Source organism: Macrobrachium rosenbergii, chromosome 6 (genome assembly GCF_040412425.1).
Source record: "Macrobrachium rosenbergii isolate ZJJX-2024 chromosome 6, ASM4041242v1, whole genome shotgun sequence".
Taxonomy (NCBI): Eukaryota; Metazoa; Arthropoda; class Malacostraca; order Decapoda; family Palaemonidae; genus Macrobrachium; species Macrobrachium rosenbergii.
This window is the reverse complement of record NC_089746.1, coordinates 32,080,755-32,108,720: the sequence shown is the minus strand read 5'-3', so window position 1 is coordinate 32,108,720 and position 27,966 is coordinate 32,080,755. Positions and strand designations below refer to the sequence as shown.

The following is a 27,966-nucleotide window of genomic DNA, read 5'->3' as shown; positions in this document are numbered from 1 at the left end:
TAAAAACAAAGCTACAAGGGATGTTAGTATAAATAAAATTCCTCTTATAGCTTAAACCATTTTATTTAAGTGTCACAATATATGATATACAGTGGTCACTTCTTTATCTTTAACAATTAAAATTACCTCTCTTAACTCAATTTAGACTGAAATGTTACCCTACAGCTAGGAAGCTATGAAGCATGTATCTAACATCCCTCTCATTGAAAAGTTAGTGGCAAATGACCATGAGGAGGAAGAGTCTCTTCACGAGGAAACTGCATAACACTGTTGTTAGTCACCATAGACTGCTTGTTTTCTCTGCTGGAGATTTCCTACATTCATTCAGCTACAACAGTAACATCCAAAATTTATAAAACAATTTAGACAACCACAAAAACAACATCACAGCTAACAAATAATGTTAGCTGTGCGTAAGGTATTACAACAATTTGAAGCAACTAAATATTGTAATTAGATGCCATGATTCCACTGAAACCCTCACAGAAGAGCATATACACACTACGTATATGACAGTGAGATAAGGTGAGCGAATAGAAATTTACACTTGACTAGAACAACTGCTGTTTTCTAGTCTAGTGGTACAGAATGGAAAAAAAAATTACAAAAATTTAACCCCAGCAGATAACCAATCAGTCTGTCATTAGAAGTTAGTTAAAGCACAAAAGTCGAGCAGCAGTGTATGCAAATCGTCCTACCATGTTCATATGGACCACAGAGGCAAACTGGCCTTCTGGTAGAGGTGGCAGCTTCTCCATACAACTTGCTGATGGTTCTTCATTCCTTGCCAGTTGTGGAGTTTGCAGACTCTTGGAAATGGATTGCAATTCAAAATGACCAGACCAAATTTTGAGGAAAAATGAAAAGGTTATAGGTGCTATACATTTACCATAAAGCAGATTTGAGATGTTCCTATTTATACAGAAGAACCAAGGTACAGGCTGGCCTCCTCCCACAATACTCTGGTAATGATCTGAAGAACTATGGAGTAGTGATACATGAATATCTAATAAAAATTGAAGCACAAAGCTGTATAATAAGCAAGACTATCATTTCTGTACAAGTAAGTGCCATCTAGTCAAAACTGTGATACTACACTCAAAGATAGATAATAAAAATTAACAAATTACTCTGATAAAAGAAAATGACATTTGACATAACACTAAATATACAATTCCACACACATACCCTCCAGTAATAAGGAGGTCGCTCATCGGAAAACTCAGCCATGGCAGTGCTAGGCAGACTTTAAGATTTGGGAACTGCACCAATACATTTCATCTTTCCACCAGTTATTACACAAACTGTCAACAGTTTATACTTCTTTAGAGAAAATTAATACCATGAGTGGTACTGTCAACACAACTCTAGTCCCAGCTATGGGAAGGGAATAAAAATATTTCTTTATGAAGGGAAAATGAATGATTTGATGATGCAACTGTTCAAACCCAGCATGGAAAACATTGCATAAATTGAAGCTGATGATGCCAAAGCAAAATATATTTCTGCTCCACTCCCAGCTACAACAAAATAGCAGCTAACAACATGGCCCAGACCAGCAATAGCATTCCAACTCCCATTAATATAATTATTTAAAATTCCATGATGGATTTGAAGCTGTGAGAAGATTTTGGACTAGAGAAGAGAATAAGGATGAAGAAAGTGAATATGGAGATACAGATCCAAATGATGATTAAAGGAAACTGATGCTGGCATATTTATAGATAAAATAGTCAATTATTTCTTCTTTAAGGTAAAGAAGCCTCGTCGCTTAGGTTCATCTTTTTTCTCAGCACCAGCAGGTAGTGTCTGAGATCGTGAAGGGCCAGCAGAGCCTTCAGAAGACACAGCTACTTGGAGGGCTCCAACCCAAATGGCTAACTCTTCTTCATCTTTGGCTTGGAACAAATATTCAGCACCACTGACAAGTCTGCAAAAAAAAAAAAAAAAAAAATTATTACAAAAAACTAGATCCACAATTTAAGTACAATTTCTTATGATAGGCATCAGAAACACTTTTACATGGCGTGCACTTCCATGATAAGATTTGTTCCAGTATATTTTATTAAAAATTACATCTCAACCAGAAACAACTGCTCTCTGAATTGCTGCACCATTGACATTGTGTCTACTTCAGAGTTATCTATGGAAATGTTTAAGATATTTTAATTCTTAGTATTCTTGATTTAACTTGTAACTATGTTATAATAATTAATCAGTTATAATAATGAGTTATTATTACACTAACTCAGTTAAACTATTTTATAACAACTTATACTTTTGTTATTCAGCAAAACCTGCTAGTTGTGTGCTATGTATTTATATGCGAACATTCAACATTATGAATAGAATTCACGAGAAGAAATTCACATGAATCTCCTCCAGGTTTCAAGTCATACGATTGCCCCATAGTAAAATCTTATAATAACTGATACCCATTTCATGCCATCTGTAGATAGCATAGTGCCCACTAACAGGTGAACTTTGGTACAGAATAATACTTAAGCAGGAAGTAATGCTACTTAACAGTGTATGAATTAGGCAAGTTGGGAGGGGATGGGATTTTACTATAGGTACATAACAGTGAGGAAGACACTAGGGTTTAAGTAGCTAAATGATTAAAAGAGTCATAGTAGGAATGAATAATTCATTAATTAAGCTGATATGCAATGCAATGAAGTTAATTTTTTATTCTGCATTGGTATAATGATGACTCTTTGAACAGGCCCTGCTTCTATAGAAGGCAAAGCGTTAAACCATCCCCCCAACACTCACCAGGTGTCACCACAAGGCTAACTGAAGTCAAAATACTGGGTATTTACAGTTACTTTTTATCATCCTTGGAATCTCAAAGGACAGAATTTGCATGACACTACCAGTTAACCACCTTGTTGCCAAGTTTCAACAACCAATTCCAGCTTTTGCTGCAGAATACTCCTCCTGTATATAAAAGGAGATGGTTTGTATTCCCATATAAACAAATAAGAAGGAAGAAACCATTATAAGAAGGAAGAAACCAGGGAAAGTGTTTTTTGGGAGGGGGGGACAGATAATGCAATATATTTACTAACAAAAATGATACAAATCACATTTTATTAAGGGATATACTTGTAATAAATTAATCATGCACAAAAGAGAGGTATTAAACAGGCAGATATTGAGCAACTTTATAAAAACGAGTCCAAAATTGCTTTAAGATACTGCCTTTCTGTGCAACGCGCACAAGACTAGGTACAGTTAATGTTCACTTTTTGTTCAGGTATAACCGTTAACTCTTTGGCTTACCAGTGACAGATGCAGAAATCATCTAAAAAATACAATAAAATCAACTTTTTTCACATTATGCATATCATTAATTTGTTTCCATGTGCAGAGCGGTGATGAAAAGTGATGTGCAAAGGCTAGTAACCATGTGCAAAGGCTAGTAACCAAGCTTACATCTCATGTGGCAGTCCAGAAGGTGCTGATTCTGCTCAGTCTTGTTACACTTGTGAGAGGGTAAGCACCCGTGTTTGCCTCTCGCATGAAAAGTTATATCTTATTTGTTATCCAATTTTAAAACTTTTTTCACAAATCATTCTTTAATCGTGTCAAAAACTACCAATGTGAAGGGCAAGACCCCTGAAAGTGAGCATAATCTCGGAGAGGGGATGCTGCTCATGGTGGGGTGAATGTTTGCTCCTCTACCTCAGCAAGTGAACATCACATCTCTTCACTTAACAAGCATCAAAAACACAATCTGACCCAAAGTAAGCAAGAAAAACTTCTTGAGGGTTTCTTTGAAATGAGGCAGAAAGTGAAATGAATGAAGATAAACTGGAAGAGCCAGAAGATGAGCAAGGAAGAAATGAATTGAAGAGAATGTTGTAAGAAAATTCAGTTGTGCATGTGAGGGACATGGTTGTGTCAGGGTTGGAAGAGAGGGAAGGGGAGAGTCAGTGATGGTGATGATGATGCATACTGTATGTGGGTGAATAGTCAATGTATTTAGGTAAGACATGATTTATGTGTGCCACTGATTATGTGTGGTTGCATGCATGCACAAGGGAGAGGGAGGGGGACACAGAGCAAAGTGCCATTAGAGTGTAGCACTGTAACTACAATTTACTATCCAATTGTAACAAAATAATATTGATATGGGAAAAACCCAAATCTTTAGAATCTACAAAGAAAAACCAATCTAAGGTGTAAATGTAATAGCTCAAATGACAATTAGAAAATATGAAGGAAGTTGCACTCAGTGAGGAGATAACATTGTGATTCAGCAAGTTTATAACAGTTTTCTACTGCTTTATCAGGGTAAAATTTTTTTAAGGCAACTCTGCCCATCTCCACTCTGCACATATTTCTTATTAATGAACTAGGGAAATCCTCACTTCCCTCCTTATCTAAAGACAATTCCTCATTTGCTGTCTATTGCTCTATTGCTGCTCCCTTTGAAGGTCCTGCAGTTCTTCTATGATGAGCTTTACTTTGTGTCCCTCCACATCCTCATCACTGCCCTCCAAGCCCATGGAATTACTTGCCCCGAGACACAATATCCTCCACAACAGGTTCAGCTTCAAAGTCCCTGTCTCCTACAGCATCTGGCCACAATCTTCACAAGGCAGAGTACATCCCCAAGACTTTGCCTATGAGGCTTATGCAATGGAGAATGTTGAAGTGGTTCTTCCAGAATTCTCTCCTTCTGCATCAAAAGTCACTTCAAATTGCCTCTGGAATAGTGCTTTAGTACACAGTTTCTTTAAATCAGAGAAGACCTACTGGTCCATGGGCTGGCTGAAAGAAGTCATTTTAGGGGGCAAGAACTTCAATGTTATGAAGTTTAACTCCTTCAGCAACTCTGCCTCCAAGCCTGGAGGATGAGCAGGAGCACTGTCCAGCACAAGGAAGGCCTTTAAATGCAATTATTCCTCCTCAAGGTATTTACTGACACTAGGACCAACCACATTCACCCATCTAACTAAGAACTGTGTTGTTGCCCAAGCTTTACTGTTGGTCCTCCACATTACATTAAACTTACTGTTCAAAAGATTACTTTCTTTAGAACTCTCTAGTTTTCTGAGCAGTAGTAAAGCAAAGCCTTCAGTTTTAAAACCCACAGATCAAAAGAGCGTGAGTCTGCCTTTCATTGGCTTGTGTCCTGGCTATGACTTCTCCTCTCGAGTGATATAGGTCCTGTTCAGTCATTATTTTTTGTTTTTTTCGCAGAACAAACCTCTCTCATCACACCTTCATAAAAGCTGAAGAACAAAACATTTAGCTGCTACATATTCCAACATTTCTTTAAAATATTTCCTGGCAACATCTTTTGTCACAACCAGCAGTCTCCTCCTATGCCTCATCACATAGTGTATATCACTTCTCTTAAATTTCTCATACCACTCATGACTGGCTTTGGACATGTAAGTACTACCTGTATCAGCATTTGTTCTAGGATGGTTTTCAAGTTCAGCATGCCTTTTCACATATGATGGCCTCAGAAACAGTATCAAATGCCAACTTTTTTTTTCATTTATCCAAATTTTTAGCAACAATTCCTCAATCTCTTCAGTTGTCTGTGACCTTTGTTTCGTAACAATTTCACTCCTTAGTAACATCAGCTTCTCTGATGAAATGTTTACATGGATATATAGAAGAAATTGCAGTTTTGAGTTTTCAATACTCCTGTGTAAATGTGCCAAGCATTACTACACAGGAGAAAAGAGGTGGTGGGTTCACTACTATTGACTTGTAAGGATTTGTATGGAGAGAATCTGAGTACTCCAGTACAGTTTCTTAAGCCTTCATTGTAAACTGGATCTAAGCTTTTTAATGCTAAATGTGATGATGAAACATATATTTGGCTTCCCGAGACTAAGATAGACATCACTACAGCTGCCATGTTAGAAGGTGACGTCACCGATGAACCCGGTTGTGACATCACTACACTGTGCGAAACACGTGAAGTCTCTTGGTACCACTGCAGGCAATACCAAGGGAGCCCTAAAATGATGCGGAATTGGTACTGCGTTCCAGAGGATGTTGTCATACTCGACCCCATATAATGGAGGCCCAGGGGGGGAAGGGACACCCAAACAATGAGGGACTGAAGGGTAGCAGGAAGCCATGTAGTGAGACAACAGGCCATCCAAGGTTGGTTACCCTGACAGGCCTAGTGAGGGACCACATACCCACCATCCTCTTAGAATCCGGAGCTGGAAAATGAGACAAAGGACATGCCCCCAGGGAAAGAAGAGGCATAATTAAGCATGTCATTACCCGAAACCCCTCCAAATGCATCCCCCGATGAATCTATGGACGAAAAGGAAGGAGCATGGGTAACTTCTATTACAGGAGGTGAAACAACTGGAACAGGCCTCTCTAAGGAACGGACAGCATCACGAGGAGACTGAACAAAGGAACTGAAGACGAATCCCCATCAATCTAAGATGGAGTCTCCTCCTTCCCCTTGTACTGACCCTTCCCATAAAACCTCTTCCATTGTTACAATGACCAATAAGACATACAGAACATGGGTTAGTTGCATTACATACATTCTCTCTGCATCTACTACATGTTGGATGAGGATCATCCATATTCACTGAAGTTAGGAAACGAAAGCCACCAACACCCACACATTTCCTTTGCCCCTTATGAGATCCAGGAGATACACTCGCAGGAGGGTTAAGAGGATCCACTATATCCAAGCACATGTCCACAAACAGCAGAAAACCACACACTGACACACAAAAAAGGCAAAAACAGGCAAACCAAACTGGCTTTAGAGAGGAGAGAAAGAACAACACGTCCTCTCTCAAAGGCGGTAAAAGAGTAACTGATGAAGTCACGGAGTACTGCTTGGGTGTGGGTGGTCCCACATGACTCGTGACTAGGGACAGATGCCACTAGTCCCTTGCATATGCAATTTTATTGATTTTACCGGATTCTAGCTGGCGCTAGAAGTTTATCCTAATGTTAAGACTGAGGGTTTGTTTCGTATATGGACAAATAAACAGATCAGTTGCTTTGTACTGTACAATTAGGGTTGATCTGTCATCTCCCTAGAATGGGATAGGTTTATCAAGTTTAATACACATTTACTTTTGACCTTTATGCATGCAATGTGTGTTTCCCAGTCGAAGTGTGTATAAAAGATTAAATCTAAGAACCTTATAGTTTTGCAAACAAGTTTCAGACCAATTCTCATTTTTATTTAGTTCATTATCTCCTTTAGTTTCTTCTGCATAGACCAGAAACCTCCTATAGTAGAGGCTTCGACTACTTTTTTGATGGCATTGTTAAAGAATTGATTTATAAAAATTTGGCTATAAAGCCCAGCACTCAGGAAAATGAAAAGAGACTGGCTGTATAGCAAGCTGTCAGAAAGGAAGCAGGAAGGCAGGTGCAGGTGAAGGTTAAAGGTGGGTGCAGCTAGGGGCTGAAGGGACACTACAACAACCTTAAATAATGCCTACATTGCACCATGTGAGGTGCACTGACAGCACTAACTCCTTATGAATATGCTAGTGTGGAATAAGGTAAAGTCACCCATATGCAAACTACTTCCAATTCCACCCAGTAACTGAATAGTGAAATTGCAAGAAATGATGCTTTCTAGTCTGTATGTCAGAATAACTGTTCCCTTTTCACATCTGAAAGCTGCTGTCTATTAAGAAGTTCTTTATGAATAAAGGTAGGTGGCCTTACATACCACTATTACATAGGGGTTTTTATTTGATCCTATCTTCAAGTAAAATCGTAAGCCTTTTTGGTGTAAAAACAATATTGCAATAGTAATCTGTTTCTCTTCAAATCATTTTCAAATGTATACTTTAAGAAAAAGTCCAAAAACACACTATATACTGCAAACAATAAAAATAACCAAAAAACTTCTAGTTTTGGTTGCTTTCAGTTTATTCTGAAGATAAACCCCTATTTACGGCTATTCAACTAGCATACTGCTTTTTGAAAATATCTCAGAAATGGTATATGAAATACTGAAGACTACTGTATCTAAGCACTTCAGCTAATATTGTATTTCAACAATTAAAATTATGCTTACATACAAAGGCTTTGTTTCAATAACACCATAAATCTATGCATTTTAAAACATTCAAGACAGTCTGTCAAAATGACACACTAAATGATCAAGAAAAATATTTGCACAACCATAACTCACCTATATATCCTAAATACTGTTCCAGAATTATGAAGTCAATTTACTTACTTTAGTCTTAGTACATGTTTTTTCTTTGTATAATCATCAGCAACTGAAGCCTGACCACCAGAGACATCAATTGGTGCTTCACCTTTGAAGTAGACTTCTGGTGCTGCTTGGTAACTCTTGCGGTCTTTATAGAAGAATAACATGTTGCCCCGCAGCACCAAGAACAATTTTTCCCAGGATCTGTAAAATGATAAGAAACCAAATTTTATTGTAAGTACAACTTGCATACTCTAGGCAATTGTTATGATAAAAGACAGCAATATCATTGCAAAAATATTTCCTTCAGATTGTTAATGCATTAGTGTTACTAAATTGGTCTTACCGATTTGAAGCCTTTTTGTAAGCAGACTCCCATTCATGTTTACGAACTAAGCTACCTTCCAGCTGATCTTCATCTCCACTGGGGCTAGGTCGTTCTGCAACATTTAAGGTTATAAATATACAAACACAAGAGTTATTCAATACATTGATCATTATTGTATTTCTATTTAAGCATTTACTGATGCAATTAATGTAAATAACATTCAGCTGTGAGTCTCTTAAATAATTATAAATTGAAAAATATTTCAAAGTATTCCAAAAAACTAAAGTCAAATCATGGATCATTTTCATACAGAATCTTCATGCACATTTCCAACATGCACCTCAAATTTGTAGATAAAAAATTACATAAGTTTCTATACCCTACGTAATAAATAGAAGCAACATACAGCCTAATACTAATAATAATTTAAACTAAAAGCATAAACCATGTCTGCAACTCAAAAATTACACGATGATCCTGAAAATTATAAAAAATCATTTGGTAAGAGTCAAAGCTCAACAAAGTATAATGCTATCCAAACAGGCAAATTACATCCAATATTAAATCATTCATTAATGACAGGTCAACAAGGGTGAATTATTCAGCAGGAGGAGTACACTGTACATCTAACTACTGAATTCACCATATTAACAAAACTTCCTTGTAAACCACATCCAACCACAAAACCTATTTACATGGCTTTTCTTTAGAATATTAATATTGCAAGCCAAAACATTTAGGGGAAAAAAATATCTCAGCTAAATAAGAGAGCATAATCAGCCAAACTATCTTTGAAAACATTTATAGACTATAAAGCATTTCATTATAACAACTTATACAAGAATAGTGAAACATTCCACAACCTATTGTGCTTAACAATAAAAAAGGAATACTGAATACACAAAATTAATCCAATGAAACAGCACACAGATTCTTATAATAGCAGTGCCTTCCTAAATATTAATGTTAAAATGAACTGATGTTCAATAATTTGTAATCTCCCAATCATACCTTCCTTAACTGGGGCAGGGACTGTGGGGGCCGCTGCCGAGGTAGCAGTTGTTGTAGGGGCCACTGAAGGTGGGTGTTTTGGGGCTGCATGTTAGGAAAAATAGCATGAACTAAGCCTCAATTCATTGTGCTAAGTTCAACACCATATTTTGAGATATAGAAAGATGACCAACTGAAATACACAGAATAACACTGCCAGGCCAATTCTTCTTACAGCAGAAACCAAACCAATATGACAAATTCAAACACCCTGTTATCACCAAGAGATTCCAACCACTTCATCAGCACCACCATGTATGACCTATTAATGCAACCTAGAGTTATGAGGGGCAAGAGAAGATAAATTGAATACAAAGTATAGAGACATGTTCTCTAATTAAACTTAGGAAATTTTGCACCCATATTAAACCAATATTACCTGCTGCCCTCTCCAGATTGGATTCATCGTCTGATGCACTACCCGGTGCTTCGGATGGAGGCTTCGTTTTCTTCCAGCGGAAAGAGCGGAATGGAGACTTCGACCTAGAACGCACCCTTCGTCGTGACTCCTTACTAGCAGGAGTTGGGGCTAAACAGACAGAACAGGAACGCACAATATTCAGAACAGGGTCGATAAGACGACCAGTCTAACCTCAGTGGAGAACATAGAAAAGTGCCCAGATAAAGGCTACAATTAGAGGAAGAAAAGTGGTCAAGCTATGCCATCACTGGATGTCCCTACACCAGGATGAAAAGTTACTTCCACAGAAAGATATATATGTATGTTCTCCACTGAAGTCTACCACTTACACAGCCAGAATAAGGTGCAACATACCCCTCACCATTTGTGATGGTAAAGCATCAGATATAAATGAACTTCTTGTCACATGCAAAGCAAGTGCATGCCAGAGCAAAAGCAACTAATCAAGCTACAAAATACATCAAACTAATTGGAAAAAGTAAGACTAGCAAATATAGTATGAAGAAAATCTGAAAAACCATATTACTTCTGTTTGTGTGGACTTCCAACTGCATAGTCCTGAATGGAAAACCTAAATTGCCTTACAAATTATATTATAAGTAATTTCCACTTAGTGGCATTTGTATGAAGGCAATTCAAATTGTAATATATTCTCCTGTCTTATAAATGCTAATCATTTAAAAATTAATAAATGCACCCTAAAAATAATATACCTAAATACTTAAAGCCTACCAAAACTGTTGTTTGAAATTTACTAATGAAAAATGCAACAAGGGTTTTATCATTTTTGCAAAATAACCTCCTCCTGCTCCTTCCAAAATAACTACAGTACCACCAACCTAGTTTTCCATCTGTTGGAAGGAACAGCAATGTACTACCAATCCTTTATGTAGAGAGAGAGAAAGAAACTGTACTATGATTTACTCTGTTATGTCATAAAAATAGTGGATGAAGTCAAGTTTGTATGAACAGTAATAATAATGAGTTAAATTTTATATTGATAAAGGCAAATCCTTCATAAGATGTCCCTGTGGTCAGTGGTTGAACTACTTAACAACAATAATAATATACCCAATTTTTATGTAATTTATATTTTTCCTATGTACTGTATACAAACCAAACCCTTGAAGGTGGAGAATACCTTTTGTGCATAGCTGAATGCTTGAATGAACATAGTTACAAGGTTAACCATATGCAGATGCTGGTGAGTGAGAAGAGGTACCATACCACGCAAGTCATCACTTTTGTCTTTTGCCTGAAGGAGCTGGGATATGCATTAAAGCTTTGGTCTGCAAACCCAAGAAAAATACAAATTACACATTTGTTCTTATGGGAATACAGATCAATGCCTTTTAATTGGAGACTGGGTGTCTCAAAAGTAGTTAGAGAAAACATTACAGCTAGACTAAAATGTTCCTGAGAGATGATGTCCACAAGGAGCATTATTCTGAAAAACTCCTTACAAATCTGGTGATAAGGAGACCACAGAAGTGCAGTCCTGGGCAGTAGAACCCACAGAAAATGGGGAAGGAATTCCAAAGAACCATGCCACTTCCACTAGGGAGTGGCATGTTGATAGTCAGCACTACCTGGTTATTCCTCAGTATTTTTATTCAGAAAGCAGGAGAACCCAAGTACCTAACACAAAGTATGTAATCTTTAGGATGGTAGGCTCTATTGTTACCTTCCCCTTGTATGGGGTAGTGACCAAAGGAGATGCATTCAAGACAAGCTAGTATGTCTTGCTCATATGAATTCACCTGTACCTCAACTAGTGTTTAGTGTGTACTTTGACCTAGTTAGTACTCATAAAGGGAAGGGAAGGGCAGGATCTACACAACCACATTCACACTTAAAAAAAAACCTGGTGACCTACTCAGTTAAGATACTTCTCTGTCCAAACAGAGCTCAGATGATTACGACTTGTTAAGCAGCCACCTCAGGTCCTAAGAAAATGATGTCTGACATCCTTCAGACAGAATGACAAAAGGTAGTATGTCTAAACCAGACTGCCACCCTCATGACCAGGGAAATCAAAAAGTTCTTACAGAAATCAAATGACAAGTCTGTGGCCCTCACTTTGTGAGCTCTTGAACAAGATGTGAGAAAAGAGACATCTGAAGGTATAATGTGTGCCCTTTGAATGACCTCACACAGCCAGAAAACAGATCTTAAAAACAAGTCCTTTTTACATCTGTCAGTGCTAATGGAAAATTTCCTGCATTCCAGTCTCAAGGCATGTGTCCTTTTCAAGTAGTAACTGAAAGCTTAGACAGGGCAAAGAAGCATCTCATCATCCAGGTCATCACCAACAAAATCTTGGAGGGAAGGGATTGAGAATGTCTCAAACCTATGATCTAAAATGGAAGGGTTCTGAGTCTTGGCTACAATCTCACAGATGAAAGAGAACAAGAGCTCTGACAAATCCTGTACTGCACAAGGTAAGAAATGACATAAAATTCTCCCACTCTTTTTCCTGAGGCCAAAAGAAAGTCTTCCAAGTCCAATCTTTGTCTGAAGCCAGTGACATTGGCTCATAAGGGGGTTTACTTACTCTCAGCAGAGCCCAAGAGAAATCCAACTCCATAGGGCAATGTTCTGCAGTATGGCAATAGAGTTCAAAATTCCTTATTAGCATGGACAATTTCACTGAAGATCCGATGCCTTTAACTTAGACTAGGGACAAAGCTAAACAATAACCTTTCACTGTGGAGACTGAAAGGGACTAGACTTAGCAAAGAAGATTGCTATCAACTGAATAGAGGCTCTGATGGAGAGGTACCCCTTCTATGACACCAGCTGGAGAAAATGGTCCAGTCTCCCTGACAGAGATTGGCAGATGATCTACTGGATAACCTGACATTTCCTATGCAGCCCATGAAGACAAAGGGAGTGAACTGACAGATGGTACCTCAGCATCACTGTTAGACAGCAGATCTGTGTACCATTCTACCTATGGCCACAGAGGAGCTACCAGGGTCATCCAGAGGTTCAGTGATGAAAAATGATAAATTTTTAATCAATTTGTATTTTTCATAACTTACAAACCTGAGGTCTTTACATATGGGATAATTTCTCAAAAGTGCAACTGGACCGGTTTAAAAATAGAACAAGGTTGGTGGCTTGAGTCCATTAGCCAATGGGGAGAGTGCAGAGGTGGAGCCTCATGTCTTTCCTCTTTGCAGATGCTTCAGTTATCTCTCAAACCATCTTCAAGCAAGACGAGTGCTGCCCACTTTCAAGGAGCTGGTTGTTTACACACTTCCTGATCATCTAAGCCTTGGCGTTTCTGGTTTCCACTCTGTTGTGTGTTTGTAATATACTGTATATATTTGATATATATATCTTGAGTTTTCATGTGTAATTGCATTTTGATCATGCAAACCCAAGAATCATCAAAGCTTCAGGCTAAGCCCCAGAGGAAATGCCCTGGAATTGGTGATAACCCATGTATGCATTATCTAGCTGCTTTTGATACTGATCCTCATTTAACTTGCAGTAAGTGTAGATCTCATGTTTGAAGTGTAAGTACCCCTGTTCAGAGTGTTATGACTGGTCCCTGGAGCAGTGGAAGCTTTTTGGCAGGTGTCAGCAACCCAGATTATACATGGATTATCACAGATAAATGGAAGAAAGTCTGAGACAGCGTTCCCCTTGCTTGCTGACTTAAGCCACTAGTGTGGTAGTGTCACTCATCAACACATTGATTTTTCATCTTGTCTTGAAATAAAAGCTGAGCTCTTTACACAGCTAATGTCTCCAAATTGTTGGTGTGGAAGGGAGCTAGTTCTTCCACCCACCATCCCAAAATGAACTTCCCTTCAGGTGAGGTTCAAGGTGTCTGGGAACAGGAGCATATCTGGAGGACAGAACAGTGAAACCTCTTAGAGGAGATATTTGTTGGTTAACCATCACCTAAGATCTTCCCTCACTTCCTGGTGCAATGGAACATGATGGGAGGGAACAAGGTGAGCTGAACTTGACTTTTATGCTTCAGTTACCTCTGGAGAGACCAAAAATGACCACCACTGTGAGGTCCAAGTTTCTCTAGAGATGGTAAATGACCAAGGACAGACTGCCAGAATGGAATTGAGCTGGTTGCAGCTGTTGGGAAAAGAATAACCTAATTCCTAGTATATTTATTAAAGATTTGTCATATCTGTATATATTTCTGGATCGGGTCCCGTGTCAGCTGGTAAAAAGTCCATTCAGCACTTATTTCTAGGTAATTCCGTTGCTAGATACCAGAGAAAAGGTAAATGAAATGCTGGAGTTACTACCCCAGAGCGAGCTCCATTAGATGGAGTCGTGTATGGAAAGGGTGAACGATATAAACACGGAACCCTGTCCTACAGAGATTCCCAAAGTCAAAAGTCCCACCGAGAGGTGCCAAGTACAAACCCATGCACCACTCGCGGATTGTACATAAAGCATCGCTAGCCTCATTCCATTTTAGCAAGCACTTTTGTTCGCACGTGATTTCGTTGTGTTCTTTATTTTGTGCCTTTTTGCGTTCTTATGGCATCCTCACAAGGTTCTTCTCCATCAAAGTTGAGTACCAGTGTTTGGTTGTTGTTTGAGGCGGTTGAGGCTCCGTATTTCCCTTTAGTTTAATAATTAGAGGGATTTATAATGCCCGTCTCGATCTCCTCTCGCCGCTCCACATGACCTCCCTCGGTCTTGGGTCGCCTTGTTTTTAATCATTTTTCACTGTTACTTTTCATGTTTAGGATGTATTTCCTATTCGTGATGCCTACTTTAAGTGAATTTGATTGATTTAATTTTATTCTGTGTCCCTTTGCTTGGAAGTGAGGTTCTGTCGTTTAGGCCACGAGCTTCCCCTCAGGCCTATTAAGCTTTTTATCAATTCCATATCATGCCTTATTTTTGCCCCTCACTTCTCTTAGCTTCTGGGAATCTTATTTTCATTGGTATGATTAAGATTATTTGTTTAATTTTTACCTTTGTGTTCGGATGCATTTGATATATATTGATTTTTATGGATATTTCTTTTTATTAGAGGGCGCCATTTCCCTTCACGTCCACATCGTGTTGGGTCTGGTCCTCCTCTTATATTTGACTATTATTTGTTTATTTATCCATTTATCATGGGTTGGTTGTTAGCTTTAGTTTTCCCCATCCTAGTTTATCATGGGTGTTAGGCTATAGCCCCCTTTTCTATGGGGAAAAGGGAGGGGGGGCGGTCGACGTTCGCATCACATGCGACCATCAATGTTTTTTATGTGTTTTTGCCTGTCTGGCGCTCTCCTTAAGTTTTGGCTGGGGTTTTTCAACATACGTTTTCCCTCTCCCTGTTTGACTTTTCGCGTGGCTAATAAGCCTCTTGGGTTAAGCTGGAATAGCGAGGATGTCGTAGCCTACCCTAGTTCTGTCATACTTTAAGGTGAGGCTTCCAGCTTCTGGTTATATCGACACACCCATTCCCTCCACCCCAAATGCTCTCTCTCCCTTGATTCATTTTCAATCTAGTTAACTTGTCAAGGCTTGGGAGCATTTCATATCCTTTTAAGCCTATAGCCTGTGTCCCCTTCCTCTGCATTGTTTGGCCTGCCCGTGTTTAGGTCTCTGACCTTACCAGGCATCACCCCTCTAGGGGCTGTTGGTGTCGGGGTGCTACCCCCTCTCCCATCCACCATCTTTTGGCCTTCTTTGCCCCCTCCCCTGACCATGGAGGTTGTTCCTTCCTCCCCTGTCCTGCTTCTCGTGTTAGCTGGGTAGCTATCTCAGCCAGTGAGTGGGCGTGAGCGCCTGGGAGTGCGATCCCACTCTCTGGTCGCTTCTTTACGGTTCTTCCTCCTGGTCTGTTCATCCCTCCCTTCCTTGCGTCAGGCCTGTTTTCCTCCAGTGTGTCTTCTTATTAGACGACACTCCGGTTTGGATGTACTTTCGAGGCTGGTTAGTGTTTTCCACCTGACTGTCTTCGTTTCCGGGCCTTTGACGTTTCCCTTCTATTAGCTAACTACTGTCCGCTATGCTGTTATCCGGGGCGCATTCCTGGCTTCCCGCTCCGGCGGATTCTAGTGTTTACGGTCACATACCCACCGTTATCACTAGTCTCAGAATTTGATTCTCGTTGCGGAATGCGCCTACTCGGACAGTTTTTAACCTTCCCATTATGTTTTGTATCCGTCACATACTTTTAAGGCATGTTACTCCGGCTAGTTCGGTGTGTTTGTTATGTTTTTATTATTTGATTTATGTATGAGATTTTATTTTAGTCGGTTTTCCTTCCGGTTCATTCCGCAGGTTTCACGGTTTTATTATACTAACGTGCTGCTTCGCACACTACTCCGCACCTTTCACGGTGTACCTAATCTCATACTCTTACAGGTGGTGCGCTGCCAAGAACAGGGTGCTCCGCAGCCCTACATCAGGCCAGCGCCCACGAAAGTCTGTAGATCCCACTCCGGTGTGCGGTCCACGTGGGAGAACTAATAGTTTGGCACCCTGACGGCTGTGATGTTTAAAACGCTCTTTACGAACAATCTATCGATGATTCGGTAGGTTTGTCATGCATCTTTCATTTTCAGCCAAACTGTATCTTATATGATTTACCAACTTTCCCCCTTCGTAAACCCGCAATAATGTTATTCTTCCGGCAGGCTGATCGCAAGTCTCGTGATGCTTCGCTCCAGGCCCTTAAAGTCTGGGTCAGCGGCTTCGGACGTAATGTAGGGGCAGGAAACCCCTACATACTCTCAAAGGACATCTGTAATGTCCTTTTTCCCGGCGCCTGGATCACAGCATCGGTTGCCGACGATGTTGCTGCTCCGTTGATTGCCGGGATCCGGGAGTTGACCCAGCCCTCTCCAGACGATTCGGCCTTAAGCGAAGGAGTTTCCGAAGACGTTGCGGGTCTTGATCTCGGCCTTGAATCTTCAAACATTGTCCCGGAGCATCAAGCAGGTAAGGGGGTAAGTGAGGCAGGTTCTTCCCTGTTTAGCTCTCCTTCTTCTACCGTTTCCTCCTTTAAAGGTTTCCCGCTAAATCCCTTACCTTGTGGACGGTTCTAGGTCTACCGTCCCTAAAGGTAAAGTCTGTAAGAAAAAAAACTTTAAAATCTCTAGCAGTCCGGTCCGAGGTTCCCTGGTGGCGCCACGGCGGCAAGCCCCGTGCCGTCAATCTAGCACATCCTCCCTTCCAGGAAGCAAGCAGGGTCTAAGTCGCGGAAGGTGGTTCCCCCTCCTCCTACCTTTAATACAGACTCTTTTACAGCTTCTTCTGGAGAGGATCGATCGAGTCGATAACAGGCTTTCTGGAATTTCGAGGGGGTGCAATCTCTTACGGAAAAGGTGGACTCCCAACAGGAATTAATCCAAGGACTTGCCGATAGCAGGCCTCGCGCCAAATCCCATTCTGTTCCTGACCCCTCCACTCTCCCCCCCTTCGACCTGGGGAATCCTTGGCGTCTTGCCCTTTATGCTCCCGAGCACGAAGGTACTCTTACCATAGAGGGTTTGGGCACAAGGAGACTGGAGGAATTAGAATTCCATCCTCCCGATCTGAAATCTCCTTTCACGGGTTTTGCCAGGCTGAAGGAGGAGGTTTGGAATAGGTCTGATAAGGTCCCTAAAGAAACCGTCATCTATCCTAGGGATCAAGCCCAAACGTCTTTGATGAGGACGCTTACGGAGTGGCAAGCGGAGAACACTAGGCTCACACCAGCTAAAGGAGTGTTCACTATGTTCACTTTAAGTGACATTCTCCTTCCTCCTTGTACTGCCAGTGGCCTCTCTGACCAGTCAAGCTTGCTTTAGAAGGTAAACCTCTACCTCATCTCCGGGAGGTCCCAACATCTCGTCTTTCCCGGGGCACCGAGTTCTGGAAGGGAGCCCCAAATCGTTTACGGTGTCTCGTCTCGACCCAGACTGCGCTTCTGACCTGTTCAGTGAGCAGCTCCCTAAGATCCCGAGTCGCTCCTGAAGGCGGAAGCTGAAAGTAAGGATAGGCTTTGCCAGGTCCTTGAACTCCTGACTTTGGCAGAAGCAACTTCTTTGGTGTACAGGGGAAGATTCTTTGTTCCAGGTCTTGGCGAGTTTTCAACAAGACCTGTTTGACTTTATAACAGCTCGGTTGAACTGCCGGAAGCATATCTTTCGGCAGCCACAGTAAATCATGAACCAAATAGGCTTTTGAAAAGTTCCATCTGGGGAGCTCTTTTCCCTAAGAAGAAGTTGGCGCAGTCTTATCTGAGGCTGCTAGGGTCAATCAGAGTCTCCGTTCTCGTTGGGGTTTGCCCTATAAACGGAAACAGTCAGATCTTGCCGGGCCATCCCCAAAGGCCAGGCAAGAAATTTAAGAAATTCAAACGCCTCCCGGCTCAGTCATTTGTTCATGCTGTCCAGGTTCCTTTGCATGGGCAACCATCAACCTCTTCCTCCCAGCCTCCGCCTCAGTATGTTCTGGTTCAGCCGGCACATCAGTCTCTTGCTGCCCCCTCCTACATCTCCTCCCGGCTTTCAATGCTTCATATGAAGCCAGGGGGAAATTTCAGCTCTGGGCAGTCAACCAGAGGCAATAGGCCCCATTGGCTATTTTAGAGGTAGGGGAGCCCTGCTCCTCTCCCAGGAACAGAGAAAGTCGAGGCTCCAGAGGAAGGAAACAAACACTGGACCAATGACATACCTCCAGTGGGCGGGAGGCTGTACCATTTTTGGGCCCGGTGGGCCCTCTGTCCCTGGGCTCAGAGTATAGTTTCCAAGGGCCTGGGGTGGAGTTGGATCGACGGTCCCCCTCCACCAGTCAGGTTTTACCAGTCACCGACCAAGGATCTCGAGGACTTCGTGAAGGATCTGTTACAGAAGCAGGCCATAAGAAAAGTGAGGAATCTGAAGTTCCAAGGCAGGCTCTTCAGTGTTCCCAAGAAAGGTTCCAACAAGCGGAGAGTAATTCTGGACTTGTCCCGTCTGAATTCCTACATTCGTTGCGACAAGTTTCGGATGCTTACAGTCTCCCAAGTTCGGACCCTACTGCCCCGTGGAGCCGTAACCACCTCTATAGATCTTTCCGACGCCTATTATCACGTCCCGGTTGCAGAAGGTTCTCCCCCTTTCTGGGGTTCAGGCTCGGAAGGCAGGCATACTCTTTCAAGGTGATGCCTTTGGCCTCAACGTAGCCCAAGGATTTTTAACCAAGTTGACAGACACGGTCGCGTGCAACAACTCCGGTCTCAAGGGATTGCGCTGGCCGCATATCTAGACGACTGGATCATCTGGGCATCCAGCGTCGAGGAAGTGCCGGAGGGTTACAACAGTTGTGGTCAGCTTTCTGGAATCTCTGGGCTTCGTGTAAACAGGAGAAGTCCCGCCTGGTTCGAGCAGTCGTTTTCAGTGGCTAGGAATCCAGTGGGACCTGAATTCTCACAGGCTCTCTCTTCCACCAACCAAGAGGAAAGAGATAGCCAGAGCAACCAGGCAGTTTCTCAAGACCAAACGAGGCCTCTCGGATAAGCCCAAGAAAGAGTCTTAGGGCTCTCTTCAGTTCGCTTCAGTGACAGATCTGTTGCTGAAGACAAAACTGAAAGATATAAACAGAGTATGGCGGAGTCGAGCAAATATCAGGCTCAGAGACAAGGTGTCTCTGATTCCTCCCATCTTGAAGAAGAGACTCCGGCCTTGGTCAACAGTCATAGCCTGTCCAAGTCAGTTCCTCTCCAGTTTCCTCCTCCGGCGTTGGTTATCCACACAGACGCCTCCCTGAGCGGGTGGGGAGGTTATTCTCAACACCAAGAAGTGCAAGGAACTTGGTCCACCATGTTCCGCCAGTTCCATAAAATATTCTGGAGGCCATGGCGGTCTTCCCTTACCTTGAAGAAGCTCCTTCCTCCCAAGAAGATTCATATAAGGCTGGTTCTGGACAGCGCCACAATAGTCCACTGCATAAACGGGGTTGAAATCTCCAGCCGATCAACCAGGTAATGATTGCACTTTTCTCTCCTGGCGTGCAAGAACAAGTGGCACCTGTCTGCCACTCATCTTGCAGGGGTCCGGAATGTCGTGGCGGATTCTCTTTCAAGAACGACTCCCCTAGAGTCGGAGTGGTCCCTAGACAGGGACTCTTTCAGTTGGATCTGCGACCAAGTTCCGGGCCTGGAGGTAGATTTGTTTGCAACCAAGTTCAACAACAAACTCCCTCGTTATGTGGCTCCCAACCTGGACCCTCAAGCTCTCTCCACGGACGCAATGTCATTGGATTGGAACAGGTGGAAGAAGATTTATCTGTTCCCTCCGTAAACTTAGTTGTTAAAGGTCCTTCACAAACTCAGGACCTTCAAGGGTCAAGTAGCTCTAGTGGCTCCCTACTGGCCAAAGAGCAACTGGTTTCCACTTCTGCTGGAACTGAAACTTCGCCACGTCCAAATCCCCAGTCCAAAACTGACACAGGTAGTACAAACACAGACTGTGTCAGCTTCCTCAAGAATTCAAAGTGCCCTGGCTTTATGGACTTTATGAAATTTGCGGCTCAGAGGGATGCTAATGTTGATCCTGTTAATACCGTGTTCTTGGAATCAGATAAGTGGGTCTCTACTCTCCGGCAGTATGACTCAGCAGTTAAGAAGCTAGCACTCTTTTTGAAGGAATCTAAAGCTACAGTAATGACCACAAATTTGGCAATCTCCTTTTTAGGTCACTGTTTGAAAAGGTTTAGCCTCAAGTACTGTTACTACAGTCAAGTCATCTTTACGGAAAGTATTTTTTGTGCGGTTTCAAAATTGACCTCACAGATCCTTACTTTTCTTCCATCCCTAAGGCCTGTGCTTCGCTGAGACCAGTAATCCGTCCACATTACGGTTTCCTGGTTTTTGAATGACGATGTTAAAATTAGCATCAAATATCGACAATCAGTCTTGTTCCTACCTTTCCTTGTTGAGAAAAAACGTTTTTTTAGTCAGCCTAGCTTGGTGCTAGAATTTCAGAGCTGTCTGCACTCTCTAGGGAAACCAACCATGTTGACTTCCTACCATCAGGAGGTTTTGCTGATTCCTCACCCTAAGTTCCTAGCGAAAAATGAAGATCTGCAAAATAGGTGGTCGCCTGGAAAATTCTCCCCCAGTCCCTCAAGACCTGTCCCTATGTCCAGTTCATACATTGAAGGCTTATTTAGACAGGTCCTCTCACATCTCATCTGGGCCTCTCTTTATCAGAGAAGGGGGTAATATCTCTATGCCTGCTATTTGACAACAGATCTTGTACTTCATCAAACAAGCTAATCCTGATTCAGTCCCAAGAGTTCATGATATTAGAGCTGTGGCCACCTCCATTAACTACTTCCATTACATGAATTTCATGGATCTTACCAAGTACACTGGTTGGAAGTCTCCCTTGGTTTTCAAACGTCACTATTTGAAATCTTTAGAAGCCCTTAAATTCTCAACAGTAGCGGCAGGGAACGTTGTCCCTCCTCTAGAACCCTTTCTGATTCCTAGTCAGTTCTTCCTCCACTGCCTCAGTTATCCTTACATTCATCCCAGTCAGGCATACCTTGATCTTGTCCCCTGACCGTGTTATCTGTATATTTGTCCGGTGACACATTTATTTTATAATTTTTACAAATTTTGTATAATTGTTTTGTTTAAGTATATTTTATACATTGTCATGTTAATTTTAAGCTCCCACCAGTTCCATTTGTACATTACTTGTAAATTATTGCTAGCAATTAAACCTGTTTGGTGGACTTATGGTCTTCTGTTCCCTAACATTTCGTTGTCTCTTACAGCATAAGAATGATATTTATTTCTTTGTTATTTTTCACCGGCTGACTGGGACCCGATCCAGAAAGGGATTTTGTGAAGGAAAATCTATTTCTGGAGAGGGCCCGATTTGACCCCTATTTTATGTTGTCTCTCTTAGTAAAAACATCATTCTAGTGAGGTGGTGCTTTCATGGAATGAATGCACTAGCGATGCTTTATGTACAATCCATGAGTGGTGCATGGGTTTGTAAAAACGCACCTCTCGGTGGGACTTTGACTTTGGGAATCTCTGTAGGACAGGGTTCCGTGTTTATATCGTTCACCCTTTCATACGACTCCATCTAATGGAGCTCAGCTCTGGGGGTAGTAACTCCAATTTTCATTTAGCTTTTCTCTGGTATCTAGCAACAGAATTACCTAGAAATAAGTGCTGAATGGACTTTTTCACTTCTAGACACGGGCCCCTCTCCAGAAATAGATTTTTCCTTCACAAAATCCCTTTTAAATAATATTTTTATATTTATTTTTATGATTTTTATCTAATATTCTTTATTTTTTATGTTCATATTGTAACACTGAATTTTACTAGTACAGTATGTTACCATTCACCTTTTCATTATCAATCACATCATTAATTTATATATTTCATCTTCATCGCTGTGCTGAATAATCCTGATGGGTTCTGGCGCTGGGTCTTCATGACCTAAATTTCATAATCAATCAATCAATCTTGACAGTCCAGGAGCGTACCCAGACATATCCAGACAACTTTTCTGCTGTTTGAGAAAGAGGTTGGATATCTTCTAGTTTACCATAATACCTAGTGTTTTGCAAAGTTCAAGAACACAATCTATCAGATGGTGACTTCATAATGCTAGGATTAACCAATCATTGAAGTGCCTCCACAGACAAGTACCTTTCGAATGAGCCAAAGCCAAAACCAAATTGAAAACTGGTGAATGGGTATCTAAAAATATATATCCTGAAAATCTACTGAAGGCTTGAGGTCTCCCTCTCTGACTAAAGCTAACATGGAACGAGGGGTTTCCATCTTGAAAGAGGCTGCTGAACAAAACGAGGGGTTTCCCATCTTGAAAGAGGCTGCTCAACAAAATGAGGGGTTTCCCATCTTGAAAGAGGCTGCTGAACAAACTTGTTCAAGAAAGATAGGTTGGTATTGGCTGCTATCCCCTGGTTGTTTTCTTACTAGGGATACCTGGCTGTAAAAACCTGGAGAACGTCAGTTCACTATTTCTACATGTTTCTCCAACATCGCCTTTACCTGTTCATTCAAGGCAAGGCCTTTCTGGGAATGATGATGATGAAAATGCTGTTCTAATTACGTTATTAGGGGCTTCAGAGGGAAAATACTTCCCATGGGAGCAGGTTTTAATGAATGATTGACCATTCTTCAGTCATAAAAACAGATTTTCAAGGATAAGAACCTCTAAGCTGATCTTCTCTGGAAGAGCCAAGTAATCTTGCAAGGGAATACGACAAGATGCTAGATTGAAGATATTCATTGAGCAGTTATTTCTGTTGGGGATATCTCTCACGCAAGAGAATGCTCTAGATTAAAAAGCAACAAAGGAGCCTAACCTCCTCTCCCTAACTGTCGGGGGGATGTGATGGAGTACGTGTACTCTAGACAGGAACCTATTAGGTACTGGATCGTTGTGGTGCCTACCCCTGCTCCCCTAAGACTCCCTTGATGAGCAAGGTGGAAAGGGTGATTAGCCTCTTCCAGCACAGTCTGGAGACCAAGCTGTGGAGAGACAGAAGAGAGAAACCGATTTAATGAAGAATGAGTTCTCCTGCATTCACTGGATCATGTATGTAGCAGTGTCTACACAATGCTACTTGGATTGGGATGAAGATTTAGGCTTCCTATGAAAACATTTAGATTTACCCTTCTTCCTCTTTCATCTGCATGAGGAACAGGAGAATCGTGAAGAATTTTTTCTCATATCACCACGTACACTAGCTGTCCAGTGTCCAGAATATGCAGAGATAGTATAGTACTCAAGAATCAGGCGTGTTCCAAAGAGGATCAGCAGGAACAACAATTTCAAGTGATTGTTCAAGCTGTCTAGTAACAGTAGGCATCGCATGAGCTGTGGGTTTAGCTGATGAATAATTATCAATTGGAACTACCACCACAGATAATCAGGGAGACAAAAGTTCTTTGTTCTTCACCAAACCATCAAGAAAGGTGGCAAAGGATAAGCTAACAAACATTCAGTTTATGCCAAATCTTCCTAATATACTCGCAGGATAATTTGTCACTATTATCGGAGGGGAAGATGCCACTGTGGGGACATCAACCCCAGAAGAGGCTATACTATTCAAACAAAGAATTGAACAATTTCTTGATTGGGAGAGAGTTAACCCTTGGCTTGAAAGAAGCACTCTTGGATGGTGGTAGACTTGACCAGTAGAGTAAAACTCCCTGCCAAAGAAGGAAAATGCCTTGTCCTTCCTCTTAAGTCTTGCTCAATCTTTCCCACTGAGAGAGGATTCAAATCTGCAAATTCCTCACATGGGAAGACCGGATACATACCTTACTTTGATTATGAGAACAAAATTTATGTGGTCTACAAATGCAGGGGATAAAGCAGTCACATAATCACCTAAGACCCTCCTATCTACATAACTCCCTGATTAAAAACAGTAATGGAGACAACAAGATAAAATGCAAACAAAAAAAGCAGAAAAACAAAGAAATGTAAATTCAGCTACATTCATCCAAGGTAGAAATGACAGTGGCAACACTTCACCAAACACAGTATAAAAATAAACTGATGACCTACATGCTAGGAGCTTAGCTGGTACTCTGCCTCACTCACTAAGCATCACCATATGGATAACCTTGTAATTATGTTCATTCAATCATTCAGCTATGCATGAAAGATACTCTTTACTTAAAAAGTGTCAGTTTGTATCCCATTAGAACAAACATAACTAAATGAGTGTGAGAACTATTTATTTGCACCTTAATTATTATAACAATGATGGCTACTGTAACAAAACAAATGGACTGTCCCAAAGATAAACACAAAACATCATGAAAATTTAGAAAAACTAGTCACATCGCTATTCTACAGAAGTAAAACACGCTTGCAATTAACTTCTTACCTTAAGAGATTTTGGGGTCTCTGCTCTTTCATTAATGTCCAACATTTAAGAGTCAAATGGAATACGTTAAATTCTGCTACCATAACCTCAACACGCAATTTACCTGCATGCACTCTAATACAGAATTTCCGGTCTTAGTACTCTAAATATTTTCAATGCCTTAAATTCTGCACTTCATAATCTACTGCATGTGACTATAACTTTTCTAGTTACACCCTACAGTCACCTGCTAATAAACAATTCAATGCCTTTTTCTCTTGAATACAACATATCCTCAACACCAGGACAGAACAAACTGTAACCTGCAAATTTCATGCAACAATGAATTTCAACTGTGTGATTAAAGGCTGCTACAGCCAAGCTACTAGGAAACATGTAAGCTTTGATAAGTGAAGCAATTAAACCTTTTTTGTTGAAAAGATACTTGCATCAACATTCAACTAAAATTTAGATTGTCCCTTGATATAATTCATACAATTCAATGTGTCTTGGGTAAATCCATACCTTGGAAAATTTTTGAACAATACATCTGCTCTCAAGAAAAGGTTGTTTAAGTAAACTATACATCAATGTTCGAGAAAGACATTTGCCTGGCACAGAAAGTCAGACAAAAAAAAAAAAAAAATAAATAAATAAAATAAAACTGCAAAACTATTGAGCTAACTGGAAAATAAGACTACTCTTTGAAGGAATCTTCCCTTCCCGTATAGAACTATTCCTCCTCCTATTCTGCTTGGTTTGGCAACAAGTATATTACTCGCATCTTACTTCCTTCTTTTCATCAGCATTGTTAATAGGTTACATCTGCCATTTTCTTATGACAATTTTAATTATTAAAATCTTCTCAGGGAATGTTTGAGCTTGTCGTGACATCATTTTGGCTGCTTGCTTATTGTCTTCCTTTCCTTTAACACATTCATGTGCAGAGATCCAGCATATTTCAACATTCACACCCACTTTGTTTAATGTATGAATTTCACAATAAAACCAGTTTTAAGGATAGGACCTTTGAAAAACAGCAACAAAGCTTCTACATTTACGGTAGGGAGACCTAGCATTGTACAAAATGTTCATGAAAAGTTAATGCTCAAGTAATTACTTGGCTCTACTTGGGAATGATGATAATTCATTATCTTTTTAATCAGAGAGACCCATGTTTTTATTGCACTCTGCATGGTTTCCCTTTTAGATCTACCTAGTCATGTCCAAAATAACCTTGACTACTTTAAACAAATTTTGATACTTCCTTTGACTAGTTAATCCTATGGGTCTCATACAATGTATAAGAGAGATGATGTCTTGGTCTACTAGATTATGAGGGATAAGAATGAACTCCAGTAACAGTAATGTTTAGCTAATTAGCCAATCTTGCACTGTGCTCCCCCACTTACAGTATGTTTCTCATTGACTGATACTCAGTTGTGACTCAAATGTTTCTTTTTCACAGAACGAATGTCTAATATTGGAAAAAATTGTAAAGAACCATTCAAATTAACTAAAGCCATGTTTTCTTTCTTTCCCAAGACAGTGCTTACTACATCCCACCTCAGTTACCAACCAACGGGGCCAAGTAGACACATACCCCCAATCCAGCTTTAGAGGCCTGTACGTATTTCAAAAAGTTAAGCTGTAACTTAAAAATCCATATTTTTTTTTTTTTATTAATTTCCATAAAAACATTCACAGTACATATGCCTACACCTATCTGACTAAAAAAAAAAAATGCTAATTTTGATATCTAAAAGAATTGAATTTCAGCATTTTCTTGTGATGGTGAGAATGAGAACTTGAAAATATTTTTAAATTTTTATTTTACAAAAACATTTTTTACTAACATTTAATAGTACTTCTACAGTACTGTAAAATAAGCCCTAGCAAGTTCTGTTTTTTCTATACTGAAGGGGTGAAAATGAAAGGATTGTAGTATGGGTTTTTGAGGCTGTAACAGATGTATTTAGTGCCCGTAACTCCTCATTTATATTCCTTATTCTCATCCCAATTAACAGAATTATCTATATACCAACAGTCCTCCCCCGACTTACACATGTAATGCTACCAGAAAACTTGGTAATGATTATAAGGATTCCCATGTTTCCCAATAAATGCAACTGGGATACCATTCTCCTGTTACGATCTCTGCTCAAATACGGTTTATGGAACTTCCATTACAGTAATGTTAATAATAACTGGAGACTAACAGAAGAACAAATTACAGTGAAATGAGGAAAAATAAGAGTTTAGACCAGTCCTAGATAATTTAGAGCAACACTAAAAATTTGTTAAACTAGATTTAGGTAGTCCCTTCTAAAAAATTTGTTTACCCATAACACTAGGAAAGGTCATAAGAGCTACCTAAAATTTTTCCTTTTTAACTATAAATTATGGTAAAAGAAAACAGATGAGCATGTGATACAAGGATTTTTTGGAATGGGAAGAAAAGAAAAAAGCAAAAATAGTGTGTTTTGTATATAAAATTTGTAGTGCAATTCATCTATTGGTCTACTTGTTACTTTTAAGGAGTCAAAGTAAAAATACCCTTCCTTCCTAATACTCAGCAAGGTCACCAGCGCAAGTGACATCACTACAAAGCTAAGTTAACAGCTTTCTGGTTATGCAGTTACAATGAGCAGAATCCATCTAATAAATGGTCATCCAAGGCACAACAGCTCTCTGAAGCCAGGTTAAAAATAAGAACTCAACACAGCAGACCAGCCCTATTGAAGTTCATGGCAACATTTTGATGATTCATCAAAATGTGTACAGCATAAAGCTTAAAAAGCAGCTTTTTGGTGATTATCTGTTAAAATCCACATTGCAATGAAGGTTTCATTATTTAGGAAGGAATGTCACCTTCATGGTGACAAGGCTAAAATAGATCTTTCACACTCAAAGCATGAACTGAAGCATTAGTTCTTGAAAGCGTACATTTCTTGAATAACCACGGCTGACTTCCTTGTAATGAAAGTTCACTTGAAGGCTACAGACTAAAGTTTAAATGAAACGGGAATAATTTCTAAATCTATAGATTCAGTGTGAGCCAAAGAAACTGGCTAAAGAACTTATATATATATATACTGTACACATATATATATACATATTATATAGCAAGCAAACTTACCTTAAGGTGAGTAAGCA

General features: G+C 40.4%; 1 protein-coding gene across 47 annotated transcripts in view; it reads right to left on the bottom strand.

The window, feature by feature from the left end:
* Nucleotides 1-27,966, bottom strand: part of beta-Spec (spectrin beta chain) — a 231,010-nt gene that overhangs the window by 30,028 nt on the left and 173,016 nt on the right. For 12 of the 47 annotated variants that reach the window (XM_067105457.1, XM_067105461.1, XM_067105465.1 and 9 more), the window contains 4 exons: nt 9,943-10,092; nt 8,532-8,625; nt 8,210-8,389; nt 45-1,930 (listed from right to left, as the gene is read on the bottom strand). In XM_067105457.1, coding sequence (XP_066961558.1) covers nt 1,738-1,930; nt 8,210-8,389; nt 8,532-8,625; nt 9,943-10,092 — 617 coding nt within the window. In that variant the 3' untranslated portion in view covers nt 45-1,737. Of the gene's footprint in view, nt 1-44; nt 1,931-8,209; nt 8,390-8,531; nt 8,626-9,524; nt 9,609-9,942; nt 10,093-27,966 lie in introns of those variants that run through there. The other 35 variants (XM_067105464.1, XM_067105467.1, XM_067105463.1 and 32 more) reach the window with 6 other exon arrangements.